This window comes from Kluyveromyces lactis (assembly GCF_000002515.2).
Source record: "Kluyveromyces lactis strain NRRL Y-1140 chromosome F complete sequence".
Lineage (NCBI taxonomy): Eukaryota > Fungi > Ascomycota > Saccharomycetes > Saccharomycetales > Saccharomycetaceae > Kluyveromyces > Kluyveromyces lactis.
This window is the reverse complement of record NC_006042.1, coordinates 179,588-195,506: the sequence shown is the minus strand read 5'-3', so window position 1 is coordinate 195,506 and position 15,919 is coordinate 179,588. Positions and strand designations below refer to the sequence as shown.

The 15,919-nt window shown below is 38.2% G+C and overlaps 8 protein-coding genes and 1 non-coding gene across 9 annotated transcripts; 4 read left to right on the top strand and 5 right to left on the bottom strand.

Moving 5' to 3' along the window:
- Positions 1-111: 111 nt before the first annotated feature.
- Positions 112-2,268, top strand: RTT101 (cullin RTT101; the record flags this gene model as incomplete). Its single annotated transcript, XM_455177.1, has 1 exon — positions 112-2,268. The coding sequence occupies one exon, from the start codon at positions 112-114 to the stop codon at positions 2,266-2,268; it is 2,157 nt and encodes a 718-aa protein (XP_455177.1).
- Positions 2,269-2,316: 48 nt separating this feature from the next.
- RGD1 (GTPase-activating protein RGD1) lies at positions 2,317-4,353 on the bottom strand (the record flags this gene model as incomplete). The annotated part of the gene is made up of 1 exon (XM_455176.1): positions 2,317-4,353. The coding sequence occupies one exon, from the start codon at positions 4,351-4,353 to the stop codon at positions 2,317-2,319; it is 2,037 nt and encodes a 678-aa protein (XP_455176.1).
- Positions 4,354-5,187: 834 nt separating this feature from the next.
- SNR60 lies at positions 5,188-5,324 on the top strand. Its single transcript, XR_002633605.1, has one exon. It is a non-coding gene; the product is annotated as a snR60 (small nucleolar RNA).
- Positions 5,325-5,410: 86 nt separating this feature from the next.
- On the bottom strand, positions 5,411-6,094 carry TAE1 (N-terminal protein methyltransferase; the record flags this gene model as incomplete). The annotated part of the gene is made up of 1 exon (XM_455175.1): positions 5,411-6,094. One exon carries the CDS (start codon positions 6,092-6,094, stop codon positions 5,411-5,413), a length of 684 nt encoding a protein of 227 aa, XP_455175.1.
- A 312-nt stretch (positions 6,095-6,406) lies between these two features.
- On the bottom strand, positions 6,407-6,691 carry MIC12 (Mic12p; the record flags this gene model as incomplete). Its single annotated transcript, XM_455174.1, has 1 exon — positions 6,407-6,691. The coding sequence occupies one exon, from the start codon at positions 6,689-6,691 to the stop codon at positions 6,407-6,409; it is 285 nt and encodes a 94-aa protein (XP_455174.1).
- A 549-nt stretch (positions 6,692-7,240) lies between these two features.
- On the top strand, positions 7,241-8,887 carry SSH1 (Ssh1p; the record flags this gene model as incomplete). The annotated part of the gene is made up of 2 exons (XM_455173.2): positions 7,241-7,250; positions 7,443-8,887. 2 exons carry the CDS (start codon positions 7,241-7,243, stop codon positions 8,885-8,887), a joined length of 1,455 nt encoding a protein of 484 aa, XP_455173.2.
- A 336-nt stretch (positions 8,888-9,223) lies between these two features.
- On the bottom strand, positions 9,224-9,661 carry MRPL27 (mitochondrial 54S ribosomal protein mL41; the record flags this gene model as incomplete). Its single annotated transcript, XM_455172.1, has 1 exon — positions 9,224-9,661. One exon carries the CDS (start codon positions 9,659-9,661, stop codon positions 9,224-9,226), a length of 438 nt encoding a protein of 145 aa, XP_455172.1.
- A 375-nt stretch (positions 9,662-10,036) lies between these two features.
- UTP18 (Utp18p) lies at positions 10,037-11,737 on the bottom strand (the record flags this gene model as incomplete). Its single annotated transcript, XM_455171.1, has 1 exon — positions 10,037-11,737. The coding sequence occupies one exon, from the start codon at positions 11,735-11,737 to the stop codon at positions 10,037-10,039; it is 1,701 nt and encodes a 566-aa protein (XP_455171.1).
- A 1,259-nt stretch (positions 11,738-12,996) lies between these two features.
- Positions 12,997-15,603, top strand: DUG2 (glutamine amidotransferase subunit DUG2; the record flags this gene model as incomplete). The annotated part of the gene is made up of 1 exon (XM_455170.1): positions 12,997-15,603. The coding sequence occupies one exon, from the start codon at positions 12,997-12,999 to the stop codon at positions 15,601-15,603; it is 2,607 nt and encodes an 868-aa protein (XP_455170.1).
- Positions 15,604-15,919: the final 316 nt, after the last annotated feature.

Below are 15,919 nucleotides of genomic sequence, written 5' to 3'. Positions count from 1 at the left end.
ACACAATGTACTTCCTTTACCTGGCACGTGACTCGTATGTCTTTTTGATATAGTATTGGGCAAGTACGTAGGATCATATAACACTTAGTATTTCAATTGTTATGGGACAGTATGTATCGCATAAAGGTTCCACCCTCAACGTACAGTCAATGTGACATGCCGTTATTGGTTCCCGAACGAATCAAAAGCTCAAAAGTTCTGTACGATTCTCTGTTATCTGAGCTCGAACTGCTGCTTAGACAATATCAAATCCCAGGAGATGACCTTAAACACGATGAAAAGATATATTTCACTTTGCAAAAATTGATTAGATGTAAAGTACCGAGGCTTGCTAAGGCTTCCAGTAATTCAAGTCAATATGCTGCTGTCTTTAAGGACACGTTTGTTGAAGATCTCTGGTCACTTCTTAGCAAATTGATAAATGAACAGGTGGACGAGGAAGATTTCACGAATATAGAATGGTTAACAAACTTATGTGAGTTAGAAGATGCTTACAAAAAGATACAGGGCAAGGTGAACTCTTTGCAATATTACACCAAGGCTTTTCTCCGGAACCTTCCAAATAGTTTGGAAAATATCTCCTGCCGATCATTAGAAGGCTACGCAACGTTAGTCTTTTTCTCAAGAATAGCAAATCGATTGCACTCGCAACTACGACAAACTATCGAATCGTTTATAGTCGAAGCGTTAGAATCACGTACAACATCCCAGTTCAGTTTGGTCAAGAACATTATCAGGTACGATATTCCAATTGATAAATCGTCAGTGTTGGGGCTTTTTGAAGAAACCACTAATCGCATAATTAACTCCTTTACTTATAGTTCTGACCACTTCAAAAGAGTCGACAGTCTTCAAAAACAAATCATATACTACTGTTCCGAATATCAAATATTATGTCAAAATTTAAGCATCAATACTGTGGATATTCTTTTATTGAAGTTTAAATACTTCGAGGATTTCTTCGATAGATGTATGGATGATCAAATGACGATAATAACAATAATAGAAGAGCTAGGGGATATGATATATGCCTATTACCCGTGGCGAGGTGAGGAATATGATAACTTCGTAGTACGAGTTATATGTAAAATGCTTGACGAAGACTATTTGTCGTCCTTCATCTCCACCTATTCCATGTCAAGCGAATCTTTTGATTCTAATCGAAAGGCAATAATGAAGAATATGATTACATTGACTTTTAATGCAGACATAAAGAATATTGAAAAAGTTGACAGATGGTTGTGTAAGGTTTCTGAGGAAGGGCAATTTTCTGGGATTAAAGATCTGGTTAGATCATGCTGCATTTTTATGAACGACATCTTTCCGCCAGACTCAAAACAAGACGAGTTACTATGGAACATATATAAGAGAAAATATTTTCTACGGTCGGTACTAAAGTCATTGGGGGGTTCCGAGCAGCTGATTAAAACAAACGAGAGATTCGACCAACAGCTACTTTGCTGTGGGCTGTTGAAGTCAGTTCACATTCTTGAACTCCAGCAGCTAAACGACGAACTAATTGAATCATTGAGAATGAAGAGAGCTCCAAAGATAACTCCTGTCATTCTTAAACAATCTAACATCTCGGACTCGTTGGATTCATCCGAAATTTCAGGACTCATACTACCGGAACCATTAAATGGTATGGTGAATAAACAATGGGAGTACTACAAGGTTTTAGATAGGAATGATCACAAAACAATGTCACTCCAGTGTCAGCTAAATCTTCTGGAATTGAAAAGCCCCTTTAGACATGGAATTTCTTCTGAAATAGTGATACTTCACGTTAACCTACTTCAAGCATCAATATTTCACTTATTTAATAACAGTGCTCGTCTTTCACTTGAACAAATAAAAAACACTTTGACAGAAACAAAGCACAATATACCTCAGATTGACAGCAATATGGAAATGTTTTTACAAATGAACATGTTTAAAAAGGATTCTGAGGACTGTTTTTATCTGAATACTAAATACAAACCCAAAAAGGAAGCTCTTAATGATGGTAAATTGACACTGTACCATCTTCCTAAAATATCGCCAAAAATTATGGAAAACGATAAGGCAGATAATAGATGGTTCACTGAAATTGTCTGTGCATGCATTATCAGGACGTTGAAACAAAGAAGAAAGTGTACAAAGACAAAACTTTTTGAATATGTCGCTTCTGCTTTCCCGGGTATCAGCCGCGGAGAATTCAAAGACGCGCTTGGGAGATGCGGCGAATACTATACATCGGAAAATGGTAACGTACAATACTTATTATAGAATTTACCTTAGTTTTGATATTTAAATGATTTCTTTTTATTAGTACATTTACTCAGGTTCAAATGCTTGATCCGCCACATCGAACAAGAGCTCCATCGCACTTATTTGGTAGTTCACATCATTCAAATCTTCATTATTAGGTGAAATTATGGTTGGTCCCCAAATAATGCACAATGCCTTTAAACCCATTCTGTTTTTAGTTTCGTGTTCCAAAATACGTTTCAAATGGAATATCAATGCTCTTATCGTCCAATATTGACCATCAGGTAGTTTATAGATGATACCGTGCATATAGTTTTTTCTGGTAGTTGAATCTTCAATCGATAGACACGTTTTAATTTCTTCGGTCATTTCTCTTGGTAAAAGAGTATCAGGGAGATTAGCAAAAAATGTTTTTAACAAAGAACCTACCAGATAAATATCAGAGTCAGTGTAGTTCTTCGGTGGTAAGATCATAAAGACGTTGGATGGGTCCTTATCAATTTCACTTTTGAGTCGTGACACATCAAGAACGTTTGCAGATTTACGATAAATGCCCTCCAAGTTTAGACCGTATTTGTCAATAACGTAGATACATTGGCGGACAATAGCCGGTACAAGATCTTGATCGTAATCCAGAAGATTCTCTAGGGGAACTGCAAATGTCTTGAAATCTTTTGCAGTACCAGGCGGTAATGACCCAATAGTTTGTACTGTTGATGGTGGCCTTGTCATAGTTTCGGTGGTGGCAACGGATGGTGCAACACTGGTTTGGCGAATATTTGGGCGTGGGTCAAGAGTTGGGAAGTCTTTCTTGTTTGTTTCTGAGGGTGGCACAACATCGACCATTGATTTCAATGGTCTTGAAGATGTTGATGTTATGCTATTTCCATTCACAGAGCTCTGAGACGGTCCACTGGAAGCAGAATTTGGCGGGTGTGTGGTAGCTGAAGGTGATACTGTGGATGACAAAGCGGCAGCTGCTGAAGAACTATTGAATGGGGACTCATGTTGAGTGGACATGACTCTTTTTGGCAATGAGTTTTTTGAGTTATTTACGACAAAATTCGAGGGGCCAGATATTTTCCCAAAGTTACTGCTTGTTCCCATTGCGCTAGATGTGTATGACCTTGCCATTGATGGATGCTTTTTGTATTCAACAGGAATCAAATTCTTATTTATCATGGATCCCGATTTGGATGTGTTGTATTTGTTTAGGAAGTTGTAAAGATCCAATTCGTTATTCATCGAGGTTGCAGAACTTCTCATAGATTTTGAGTTACCATCTACTGGGTTTACAGAAACCCCGCTGTTTAGAATCATGTTTTCTGTCCAAATTGTGTATTTTTGCAACTGAATTGACATTGCTGTATCGATTTCTAAGATCAAATCTTTCAACTCAGACACGATCTGTGGACGTTCTTTACTCAAAAAAGTATTTCTCAAAGAATTGGAATGATCTACTCTCTGTTTATACTCCAGATCGGCGCTATCTATCTTACGCTGAAGATCTTCTTCTTGTTCCTTCGTTGTTTTCGATCCCCTTAACGTTAATTTTGTTTTAGTGGGATCAGTTAATCTCAATTTCTCCCAATCTTGACACAAAGAGATGTACCTTGATTTAGCTTTTTCGGCAGTGTGGATCGCATCAGAAACATCCTTTTCAAGTCTCCTACTTTTCTCCTTTAAGGATTTTCTGGTCTTCGTTACAGTTAACAGTAACGCTGTTACTTCATCATAGATTTTTTGCAATGCCCTAACGTACGATATCTTAACTTGCGATAGTTTGTTATCGTACTCCAAGAGTTGATGGATGGATCGAGATAACCCAGAATTCCCAGTTTCTTGGAAGAAATGCTTGGTGGTTTTGGACATTTCCTGTGCATGCTCTTCCTCATACAAGTACTTTTTTCTCATGAATTTGGTGAACTCCTCACATGTCAAAAGGGAACCTTTCAACCTGGATAGTAGGGCATTGATGGCGATATCTGAAGACAAAACTTTCTTAACTTCTTCTCTTTGAAGCAAATCATTTGATTGAGAAGGCTCCGCTACACATCCAGTAAGGTTTGGATCTGTCCCTGACTCAGAAGTGTCAACACTCATATTTGAATAAATGAAGCAATGCAGTTCCTATCACCTCTGAATTAAAATAAATTAGATTAATCAATAAAAAGAACAAACGACGGTTTATATTTAGCGCTCCTGCGTTTTCCGATGAACCGAAAAAAAATAAAATCAGAAACCTAATATGGCAATTGAGTGCTGATACTGAAACCTGCTATATAATTGACCGAATGATATGTATCTCAATCAAAGAGATCCCTTTCTTGCTTCATAAACAATAATGGATCACTTTGATTCACGTATGTGTTTATAGTTTTGATATCGGTCTTCATGTTCCAAACAGACATTCTCCATTTACAAAGCCAGCTTTCGTGGTTAGTGATGGTAGCACGTGATTACCAGTGACAAATAATACAGACCACTCCTTCAGTTGCAATTAAGGTCGAGGATTACGGGAGTGCTTCGACCTGTCGCATCTCATGCCATAAAAAGCCTGCATTCACTGACGTTCTTAAATTATGCCCTAAAACACCACTGTAATCCAGCTTATTACTATTTAACCAGTTTGAATTTACTGTTCTTCTGCTGTTTCTGAAAAGCTTAAAAAAAAAATGTTTCGAAAATGAAAAGATACGTATCTCATCGCTACTTTTTGGAAGAGGATAATCGTTCTCTCTCTCTTTCTAATAAGGTTGTCAGCCAGGTCGATACAGCGACTGTCAGCTGGAAGAATTATTCAACTCTTTGAGGCTTGTCCTGTGCCAAGTTGTATTCAAAAATGGATAACCATTGTTTGATTTATGCAGGAGCATGGTGCAACGTAGTGTCAGGACAAGACATGTTAAATCTTGTCTAACTTTCTCTCCATTTGTCTTGGGTTACAGAGTATATCTTAATGATGATACATTTCCTTCAGTGCATAGTTCAACTGATAAGGATAACTTCCTATATGAAGATAAAAATTCATCGAATTTAGTCTTTCGCTCCTATCTGAAATCTCTGTCTCTTGAACGTCTTCTTTTTTAATTAGTATAGCAACTTGTTATGTAGAATACTACATGCTCTTACTGATGTCCTATTTATTGAAATAGTTGTCTCAAACTACGGTTTTCAATGCATACATCTGTACAGGATAGAGGCCGTCAGGTAAACCTCTTTGTCTTTCCGTTGCAATGACTTTCAACCCGGCCTCTTTAAACAACTGCATAAACTTCTCATTGGATCTAGTGACACTGCTGTCTACTGGATCGAAATCATCATCTCCAACTGTATTGTTCTCTTTCACAACGATGGTACCATTTTTCTGCAAACCTTTCTTGCATCGGTGAAAGAATTGAATCAATTCTTCGTCTGGTAGATGGCCGACACACCATTGACACCATATCAACCAGTACTTCCCTTCTTCAGGGTTCCAGTCTTGCATACCAATAGCAAATATCTCACCAATCTTGCCCTCTTTCTTTAACGCATCCAATTCCACATGTGCTTGTTCCACAAATGGCACTACAGGTTCTACCAAATCCACTTTATCGCTAATTTTACTCAAAAAGTTCTTGGTAACTCTTCCGATCCCTGCACCGATATCACAACTGTTTTTAGGACCCTCGGTAATCATTCTTGATTTTAGTTTCCTAACGAAATGCATTGAACCATGCACATCCATGTTAGGTAACGGAGTCTGGTCACCGTATCCTCCTAGCACACCATCCACAGTAGCTGGAATGCTTGTCCAGTAGTCTATAGCATCTTTATAGTTAATATTTGAATCAGGGGTAGTCATATTGCGGAGAGAAGAACACTGTCAATTTATTTGCAACCCTGGATCAACCATCTTCTCATCTCATCACTGGTATGTGTGTATATAAACGGGTTTTTTTTTTCATAAGTTCTTGTACTTTGAATTGAAGCTCCGATCAAATGCTAACGGACAAGCAGAAATAACAACATCGATGGTGCCTCTAAATCAAAGAGACAGTTCCTAATAACGTAAAGTTTCTTTATTTTTAAGTTCGTGAATATCTTATTTAATAGTATTTAATGAATGTTGTATCAGAGCAACATCTCTGAATGTAGGGAGCCAGACAGATATACCTCATTTTCCCCAAGAGTATAGCCAGTCAGCAGTATTGCGTACTTCTTTGTTCCAAATGTCCTTAACAGTTTCAGCAAATGGCCTTTGTACAACAGCTTGGGAATCCCGGCTCATATGCTCATATTGGAATTGCGCTTTGTTGTCAATGATGTTCTCAACCTGAACGTTGGTCTTATGAAGCGCAGTTTGTTGGTATAGTGGCCTGTCAATCACGTAATAGTAATAGGAAACACCTAGCAAAGTGCTTAGTGTAGTAAACCCAGTCAATTTCAAAAGCTTAGACATCGCTTATAATTCGATCTGATTAGCCTGGGAGATTTTCAAATGGGTCTCTTTGAATGAATACTTACCAATTTCAACTGTTTGAAAGTGATATTGACTATTTGGTGTGAATAATATATAAGAGATTATTTGGATTTCCTGCAGAGGGAAAAAGGCAGGAAAGGAAGCAGGGATTATATAGGACATCCTATGGCCTATTCACTAGTTCAATTGAACCAAAAACTTACAGCATTACTAGGCTAACCAGTTGTTATTCGTTCAACGTTTCGTATTTGCTGTATAACCACTGGATACCTTTCCTCCTATAACTCACGTGATATTAGGGTGATCACGTGAGTTTCGTAACAAACGACTGAGTACCTTGAAAAGGCAGCACCAGTATGAAAAAAATTGTTTGTTCGAAAGGCGATATCATGGAAAGATTAAAAACGATTGCAATTGAACAAATATCTGTAAGTTCAACAAATGTACACTTTCGGGACCCAGATTTATAGCTGATTGAAAGACTACCAAGGGCTCTAATCTTTCATTTTATTTTCAGCTATCCACCAAATGGCAGGTTGTATGTTACATGTGGTTAAACTCTGGAATATTTCCCATTAACTTGCCTTTAGGTTCATTCTCTTTTTCGGTACCTGAAATTATCGGTTGAAGGTACTGCAAGGTACATTTTAGTCAAGGAACTATTCTCGTATGCTATAACAGTTACTAACAACATTTCTAAAATAAATTAATATTTATTTTTTTGTTACAGTCCGTTTGATTGATTTGGCAAAGCCATTCTTGGCTTTTGTTCCCGAAATTGAACTTCCATATGACAATTTACCATTTGATGATAAGCTTGTCATTACTTTGACTACTGCATTGATTTACTTATTTGGCCAATTCCCACTGGCAGGCATTACTAAGGAATCTGTTGATGTGAAGGACCCTATCTTCTTCTTGCGTGGTGTTTTCGCTGCCGAACCACGCACTCTTTTAGAGTTTGGTATTTTCCCACCAATTGCAACTGCATTGATCTTGCAATTGTTGGCAGGTTTCAAATTGATCAAAGTCAACTTCAACCAAAGAACTGATAGAGAATTGTTCCAAACGTTGATCAAAATTGTTTCCATTGGCAGTTATGCCATCTTAGCTAACATTTTCATTGCATCAGGTTACTATGGCGAAGATTTATCTCTAATGGCTAAATTTTTGATTAACAGTCAATTGATCGGCGCCGGTTTCTTTGTGACCTTGTTGATCGAAGTTATTGACAAGGGGCATGGGTTTGCCTCTGGTGCCATGGCTATTATCGCCATTTCTCTGTCTACTGGTTTAGTTGACGATTTATTCGGTGTTCAACAAATTCCAGTGGGTCAAGAAGGCCATAGAGAACCAAGGGGTGCTGTCATCAACTTGTTACAAGGTTTCCGTGCTAAGCATAAGACTTTCTTGGGCGCACTTGTCAATGCTTTCCAAAGAGATTATCTACCAAACTTGACTTCTGGTTTGTTAGTAATCGTTCTTGGTGGTACCGTCTGTTATCTACAAAACATCAGAACAGAGTTGTCTATCAGATCCACCAAGGCAAGAGGAATGTCCAACGTTTACCCTATCAGATTATTGTACACTGGTGGCCTATCTTTGCTATTTTCTTACTCCATTTTGTTCTACATTCATATACTTGGCTTCGTCATCATTCAGTTGATTGGTGGTAACCAAGAGGGTTCCATTATCAACAAAGTTTTGGGTGGTTATGAGTCCACTGAATTCTTTTATTTAGCAAGATTTCCATTGTCCTTGTTAACCCCACCAACTTCGTTCTTTGCTGTTTTCAAGCAACCATTGACTGTGGTCACATTCTCGGCTTTCTTGATTGTCACTGGTGTGTGGTTCGCCACAAACTGGCAAGAAATCTCTGGCTCATCATCTCGTGATGTTTCCAAGCAATTCAAGGAACAAGATGTTGCATTGGCTGGTCACAGAGATGCTTCTAAGGAACTTATCAGAATCATTCCGGTAGCGTCTGCCACTGGTGCAGCCACTTTGGCGGTCTTGGTCGCAGTTGGTGAACTATTAGGCTTGAAGGGTAAAGGTGCCGGTATTGTTGTTGCAGTTTGCAGTGCATTTGCCATTCTAGAAGTCGTTACCGTAGACTTCCAACAAACAGGCGGTCAAAGTTCTATCGCTCAAATGCTAGGAGGTAGAGCTGCTTAAACTGTAAACAGACTTTACTATATAAATCTCGTGTACAATCACTAATATATAAATGTAAATGTACAGTTCATCGAAAATTCATAGTACCGACATGTTTTATTGTTTACCTCAATATTTCTTCCTAAGGCAGCCGCGAAATTGACTGTGTTGTTGGAAGTAGAATACTGATCATAAAGTAGCGAATGATTTTATTTTACAGTTATTCATACATAAATACGTATGTATATTTTAAGTTAGAAGACAATTCTGGAATCTATACTTTTTAACATCCTATGTACATGATTAATGGGTGAATTTTTGAAACTCCGGAACCCGTTTTTATTTAATATTTATATTTCATCCTCTTTCAACATAGCTTTCCACATTGCTTGCTTCGCTTTGGATTTTCCCTTCCTTCACATACTTCTTTAACTTGTCGAAGTAAAGCTTTGGATCCGTGTAACCTTTCTGATACCCTGAGAATTGATGTTTTAGTTCTGGCAAGTTATGAGATAATAGTGGTTTCAAATCCGTATTGAAATCCTTTGGAACGGTATATGTACGCACCCTGTTCCAGTTAATTTTATAACCACCATATTGTGTATGTCTACCAATACCTGAAGATCTGGTACCCTTGTACATAGACTTGTTACCATCCTTCGTCGTCAATGGTACACGCTTGTTACCTACTTTAGAAGCACCATAGAATAACGTACCATCACGGTATTTCTTCCAAGGTCTCGTTAGTTGTGTTATTTGAGATTGTTGAAAAAATCTAGCGGAGGTAGGTTTCATTGCTAGTTTATTAGTCTGATAATTTCAAAGTTTTGACTTATAAATGAGTTTGTAGATGATGTCAAGGTGCCTTTCCTGTGTGTCGTGTCCTTCATTGAACTTTGAACTCAAACAATTTTGACGCTTTCTGATTTCATGTTAACAGAGAGAACTGAAAGCTAAGAAAAAATTTTACCATACAAAACAAGAACCGGGTAAGTTTAGTGATTAGTGCGGACTTGCAAGAGCCAGGCATAAGAAGAGAATTATTAATATGCTTGATATATATTATAGATGCAGGTGGTCCTAAATATTCATTGTTGAAGTCTATACATAAAAATGATTCTATGGTTTTCATAGCTAATGCGGCGAACTCCGCATTTCGGTTCTGTTTTTTCAATAGTGATTTAACCTCCACAATCTGACTTTGCCCTGTTCATTTCCTACTGCAAGCATTTCCCCTTGCGGACTAAATGCTACGCTTGTAACTTTACCTAAGGGCGTACCGCTAGTTGGCCAATTTGAGAAAACAGTTCCTGTCGCCAGATGTACTAACCTCAAGGCGTCCTTTGTAGCTCTACTCGCTATGCATAACATTTGACCATCAGGTGAAAATTCTAATGAGGATATGGATGTGGTCAATTGGTCTAATGTGAACACCGGTCTTTGCGAATCGCTTTGTCTATCATATACATTCACGAAGCCAGAGTCTGAACCGATTGCAATCCATCTATTTGGAATGATGCGTTTCTTTGGTGAGGAAATTGTTGAACCGCCGCCAACTTGAATTTTAGTGATTCCAACTCCACCATCGTCCTTCCATTTACGGACTGTATTGCCATTTTCATTCAAATTAAATTCCCACACTTCGCCGTATGTATTTGTAGCAATAAGAATAGTATGGAAGTGCCCGTTCTGTTGAGGTTTATAATCAATACAGAAGTCGGAGATGGCACCCTCGATCTTACAGCCTTGTAGCCATACACCTGTGGAGGAATGGAGGATATTAACCCAACCATTATTACCTTGTAAGCAAATCAATCCATGGCGGGCTCCGTTGGCGTCCTGGAAGTGGGCTAGTTTGAACTTTTCAAACGATCTTTGGGTATCCTGGTGGCCATATAATCTTGAAATCTTATCAATTTTGGCTACTGAGGTGTTATTATTTGATAAATCCCATGCATGCATATAACGTCTTCTACCACCTGTATACACTTTTTGTTCCTTACCATCTTGCGATGAGTAGAAAGAACAGGTCTGGACTGGGGTGCCCTTGATATGTACTGAAGTTATCAAATGATTAGCTTTACCATCGATATGATATATTCTTAACGTTCTGTCGTAGCCACCAGTCAACAGGATTGGTTTGGTGGAATGGAAGGATAAAGATTGAATGGCTGAATGAGATGGATGTGAAGCATTTGCATCCTTCAGCCTAGTTATATCGAGAGTTTGTGGGGGGAGAAGTTTCGAGTTTGCTGTAGTATAATTGTAGGTACGTTCTAGGATCTTGGTTAGAGCATTGATGTCCCCATCTATAACGTTGTCATAATCACCACTTTCATTTTCACTGTCATTGTCAAGTTCGCTATCATCCTCGTCTTCTATCCAATTTGGCTTCGGATATATCTTTTCAAATTGTGATCTCAACCTTTGCAAGTACTCTCGTCCATTAATTTGAGATTCTACGTGGGACTTCCTTAGCTTTTTTGATCTGTTATTTTCTGTTACAGTTATCTGTAGTCTGTCGTCGTCAGAATCAACCCATGCATCAGATTCATTTTCCTCAGACTCGTTGCTGTAGTCAGACCCACTTGCTTGTTCGTTCTCATCGTCAATGTCCATCGCATCTTCATCATCCACATTTAGTTCACCATCATCAACGAAAAAGAGCTGGTCATCCATAACCTTTCCAATTTCATTGTCGCTCTCTGAATCTTCGGAGTCACTATTCTGTACGTACTCAGTAGCGTCTTCTTCGCTACTTAGCTCCAGATTGATATTCTGCAATTCATTATAAAAGTCACTATTGTCTCCGAACACTAATTTGGAAAGAACTAATTCCTCTTCATCTGGTGGTGGTATGGTATGGTCCATTGTTATTCTGGTTGGTCTTTCACCTGTTTATTATAAGGTGTAAACTTAATTCTAAACGCAGTGATACGCAGTCTCTTATTAAGTGATGCGATGCGATGCGATGCGGTGAGATGAGCTTCATTTTAGCTTTATGGATTATACTGCCTTTGAAAATTTTTTGATATGGAAAATGGTCTAAAAGAAACGAATTTAGTGCGGTGTACGGGTGGGAAACTTTTTAAAGAACAGAACTAGCGGTAATATAAGCTCTAACGAGCATGCAATGAGTGTCTGATAGTACACCAGGGATTGTCAGGATAGGATAGTATCTTATGCCTTTTAAATATCTCATATTGTTGAGATTCCTTTCCACATTTCAATTCAATTTTACAAATTGTAAGCTTAATGTCAGTTTCAATTTCACAAAGAAAAATTATATACTATCAAGTGAAAGCCGTTCTACTGTCAAATAGCTTCGAATCTGGCTGCAAACAATAACTGGAGTGGGATACTTAAAAGGTGACAGTTTTACCATTAAACAGTATTCCTATATTAGTATGATAAAATACGTATAAGTTGAATGAAATTATATAAATTTTATAATCCTCATGATAGTATCATTAAAATGGTCACATAAAAACTATTGTATGCTTGAAGCGAATAAGATTTGAACCTATGAAGAACACAGTCATTGGGTTTACAGCTCAATTTTAATTGCAAGCATTGAAGATCCGGATCATACAATTACGCTGACGAGGAGCATCCTCCTTCTGTCGGTGGCCAAGGTAGCATAATTTGAGAAATCGTCCTGAAGTACAGCACGTAATATCCAAAAAAAAAAGTCGTTAAATCATACAGTTTTCTTCTGATAAATATCCACTGCCAACACCAGCATGTACTCAAACAATTAAAAGATGCCCTGAATGCTCCAGTCCCAATTGCTCCTTATTCACCCCTATTCATTGTTTCTCTGGTTATGTTTGTTCATGGAAAAACGTGATATCTCACACTAGAAAAATTGTGGCATTTTCGCTCATCTCATAAGGTTTTCCAATGAATCACATAAACTTTGACGATGGTAGTATATGCCCGTGTATATATAAAGGGTATCGGCATTTAGTATCTCGTGTATACTTCTCTGCATCAGATACCATTGAAATTGAGAATTGGGTTGTACTGAGAGCATCTGAAACATAGGGACTCACTTATCTGTTATTAGAAATCTTTGTACTGAAGAAAGCCCCCCCCCCATACCGATACATTTCGAAAATCAGAAGAATATGTCTCCATCGCAGTTACATAAATGGAGCCATGACTTCTGTATATTGTCTACCGTTACATTTCCACGCAAGAAGCTTTTGTTTGCTGGTACTCAGGATTCTAGAATTTTATGCATTGATTTACGCACTTACAATTTGATTCATACCATCCGTCTAGGAGCTTTAGATGGAACCAACACGAGATCTAGCGTTTTGTGTTTGACAAAGTCCAAAAACGAAGAGTATTTGTTTAGTGGTGGAGCTGATTCATTAGTACGAGCCTGGTCAGTCGGTGGGAACACTCATGACTACAGTTTAGCCGTTAAAGAGATGGTTACTATTTACTCGTTAATGGATATCGGTGATATCTTCTCATTGGCATATATTGATGAACTAGACTTGGTTGTTTTTGGCTCGCAGAATGCGTCCTTGTTGTATGTTGCCAATGTTTTCAAGCAAAACAACTTAAAGAAAGATTACACCATGTTGCCTCATCTAAGATTCGATAAATTTTTTGACTCAAAGGGACCTCAGCAACAATCAACACAACCCCTTGCAGATTCATTTGAAACTTTACCCAGTACAATATCATCCCTGTCACTACACGATGAAGAATCAGCGTGTCAGACCTTACAAGTTCCATCTTCCAATATCCTACCATTTGCGCACAATGGATTTGTATATTCCATCGTCAAATTAGAGTCCCACAGAGATACTCTACCAATATACCTGGACTTGAAACCTGACGTTCAATACATTATTTCTGGTGGTGGAGATGGCGTTTCCAAGTTATGGTCATTGCATGTAGATCCAGCCGATGATCAATCGGTCAAAATCTGTTTGGTTACCGAATTAGATAATGATGAACCAGTTTTAACACAATTCCTGGAATTCCCTTTCCTCTACGTAGGACTCACGGACGGTTTATTGAAAATTTGGGATTTGAACACCAATCAATCGGTAAGTACCTTACAGAGCGATGATCCAAGTGATATCACCTCACTGGCAGTTTGTCAAGATCAGATTTTCGCCTCTCAAAGAAAAGGCGTTACTAAATTCTTCCAGGATGACGTTTATCATTGGCAAGGGCATCAAGGAAGTATTTTAAGCTCTGAGATAATTTGCAAAAGTTGTACCAAAAATCCGTATACAAGGCTCGTCACAGGTGGTAATGACGGTTCCTTGATCCTTTGGAATATCACAGACTTAATCAATAATGGCCAAGAGGATATAGATCCGATATTCCATAGTCATGAAGCTACTGCCAAGGACCGTCATAATTCTTGGACTGCTACGAATTTGGATAATGACCATATGCTTCATAATTTGAGCACTCTTATTCATTTTCAAACTGTTTCTAGAAAAGCTGATACAAGACACTTACTTGAAGGTCGTCGTTGTGCAACTCACCTCCAGCAGCTATTTTATAAACTAGGAGCAAGAAATTGTGATTTAATTCCTGTTCACAATGAAGGAAATCCCATCGTATATTCTGCATTCTCTGGTAACTCCAGAAATGTAGAGAAAAGGAAGAAAATAGTATGGTACGGACATTATGATGTGGTAGCAGCAGATATGGATTATTGGAACACAGATCCTTTCAAACTCACTTGTGAAAACGGCTTTTTGAAGGGAAGAGGTGTATCTGATAACAAGGGTCCATTATTAGCTGCTATGTACTCGGTGGCAGAACTTGTGCAAAATGGTGAACTAGATCATGACATCACCTTTATCATCGAAGGACAAGAGGAGAATGGTTCAGCAGGCTTCAAAGAAGCACTTGCAGACAATAGATATAGATTCGGAGAAAAGATTGATTGGGTCATTTTAAGTAATTCTTATTGGTTAGATGACAACATTCCCTGTTTGAATTATGGGCTAAGAGGTATGGTCAATTTAACAGTCAGTGTGACTAGTGACGAACCAAATAGACATTCTGGGTTTGATGGTGGTGTTCATCGTGAACCTACAGCCGATTTAATCAGCATCATTTCTAAATTACAAGATGATGGTGGGAAAATTTTGATTCCACATTATGACGACAACATAAAGCCTCTGTCTGAGAAAGAACTGGCACAATTGATCGAAATTGTGGAAAGAGCTCAGCTACACGAATCTGTCACAGTCGATAGTTTAATCGCCAAATGGACCAAACCATCACTATCAGTTACCACCATGAAGGTGAGTGGACCATGTGAACCGACAGTCATTCCACAATCTGCCTCTGTTGACATATCAATTCGATTGGTTCCTGGTCAAGATCTCAATGTCATCAAACAGTCATTGAATGACTACTTGCATTCATGCTTTTCAAGATTGAAGACCAAAAATCATCTCTCTATCAAGGTATTAAATGAAGCAGAACCTTGGTTAGGAAATCCTTCGAATAGTGCCTATCAAATTATAAGAGAGGAAATAGGCAAAGAATGGAACACAGAACCTTTAATGGTGAGAGAAGGAGGTTCCATTCCAAGTATTAGATACCTTGAGAAGACTTTGGGCGCCCCTGTCGTACAAATACCTTGTGGCCAATCAAATGATAAAGCACATCTACCAAATGAACAGTTAAGAATGAAAAACTGGTATAAGATGAGAGAGATTCTTACCAGAGTATTCAATAGGCTCTGAATCCACACTATCTTATCAATTGCATTTGCTTTTTTCGCACGTAACATGATATTATTTAATTACATATATCCACACTAATCCGCATTGAACAGCATCACTTAATGAATATATTTGAACATACCAACGCAGAGTTCTGACAGCCTAACCTTCGTCAAATTTACATAACTCTTCAACTGATTGGTATGTATCTCTCTTGGCATCCACATGTATCCGGGTAACAAAAGAAGATTCAGATATCTCCGAGCTCCCTTGAATTGAATCATAAAAGTATGGATAAGTAAACTAGAACACAGGGGTCGTACCATTGAAAGTTCGC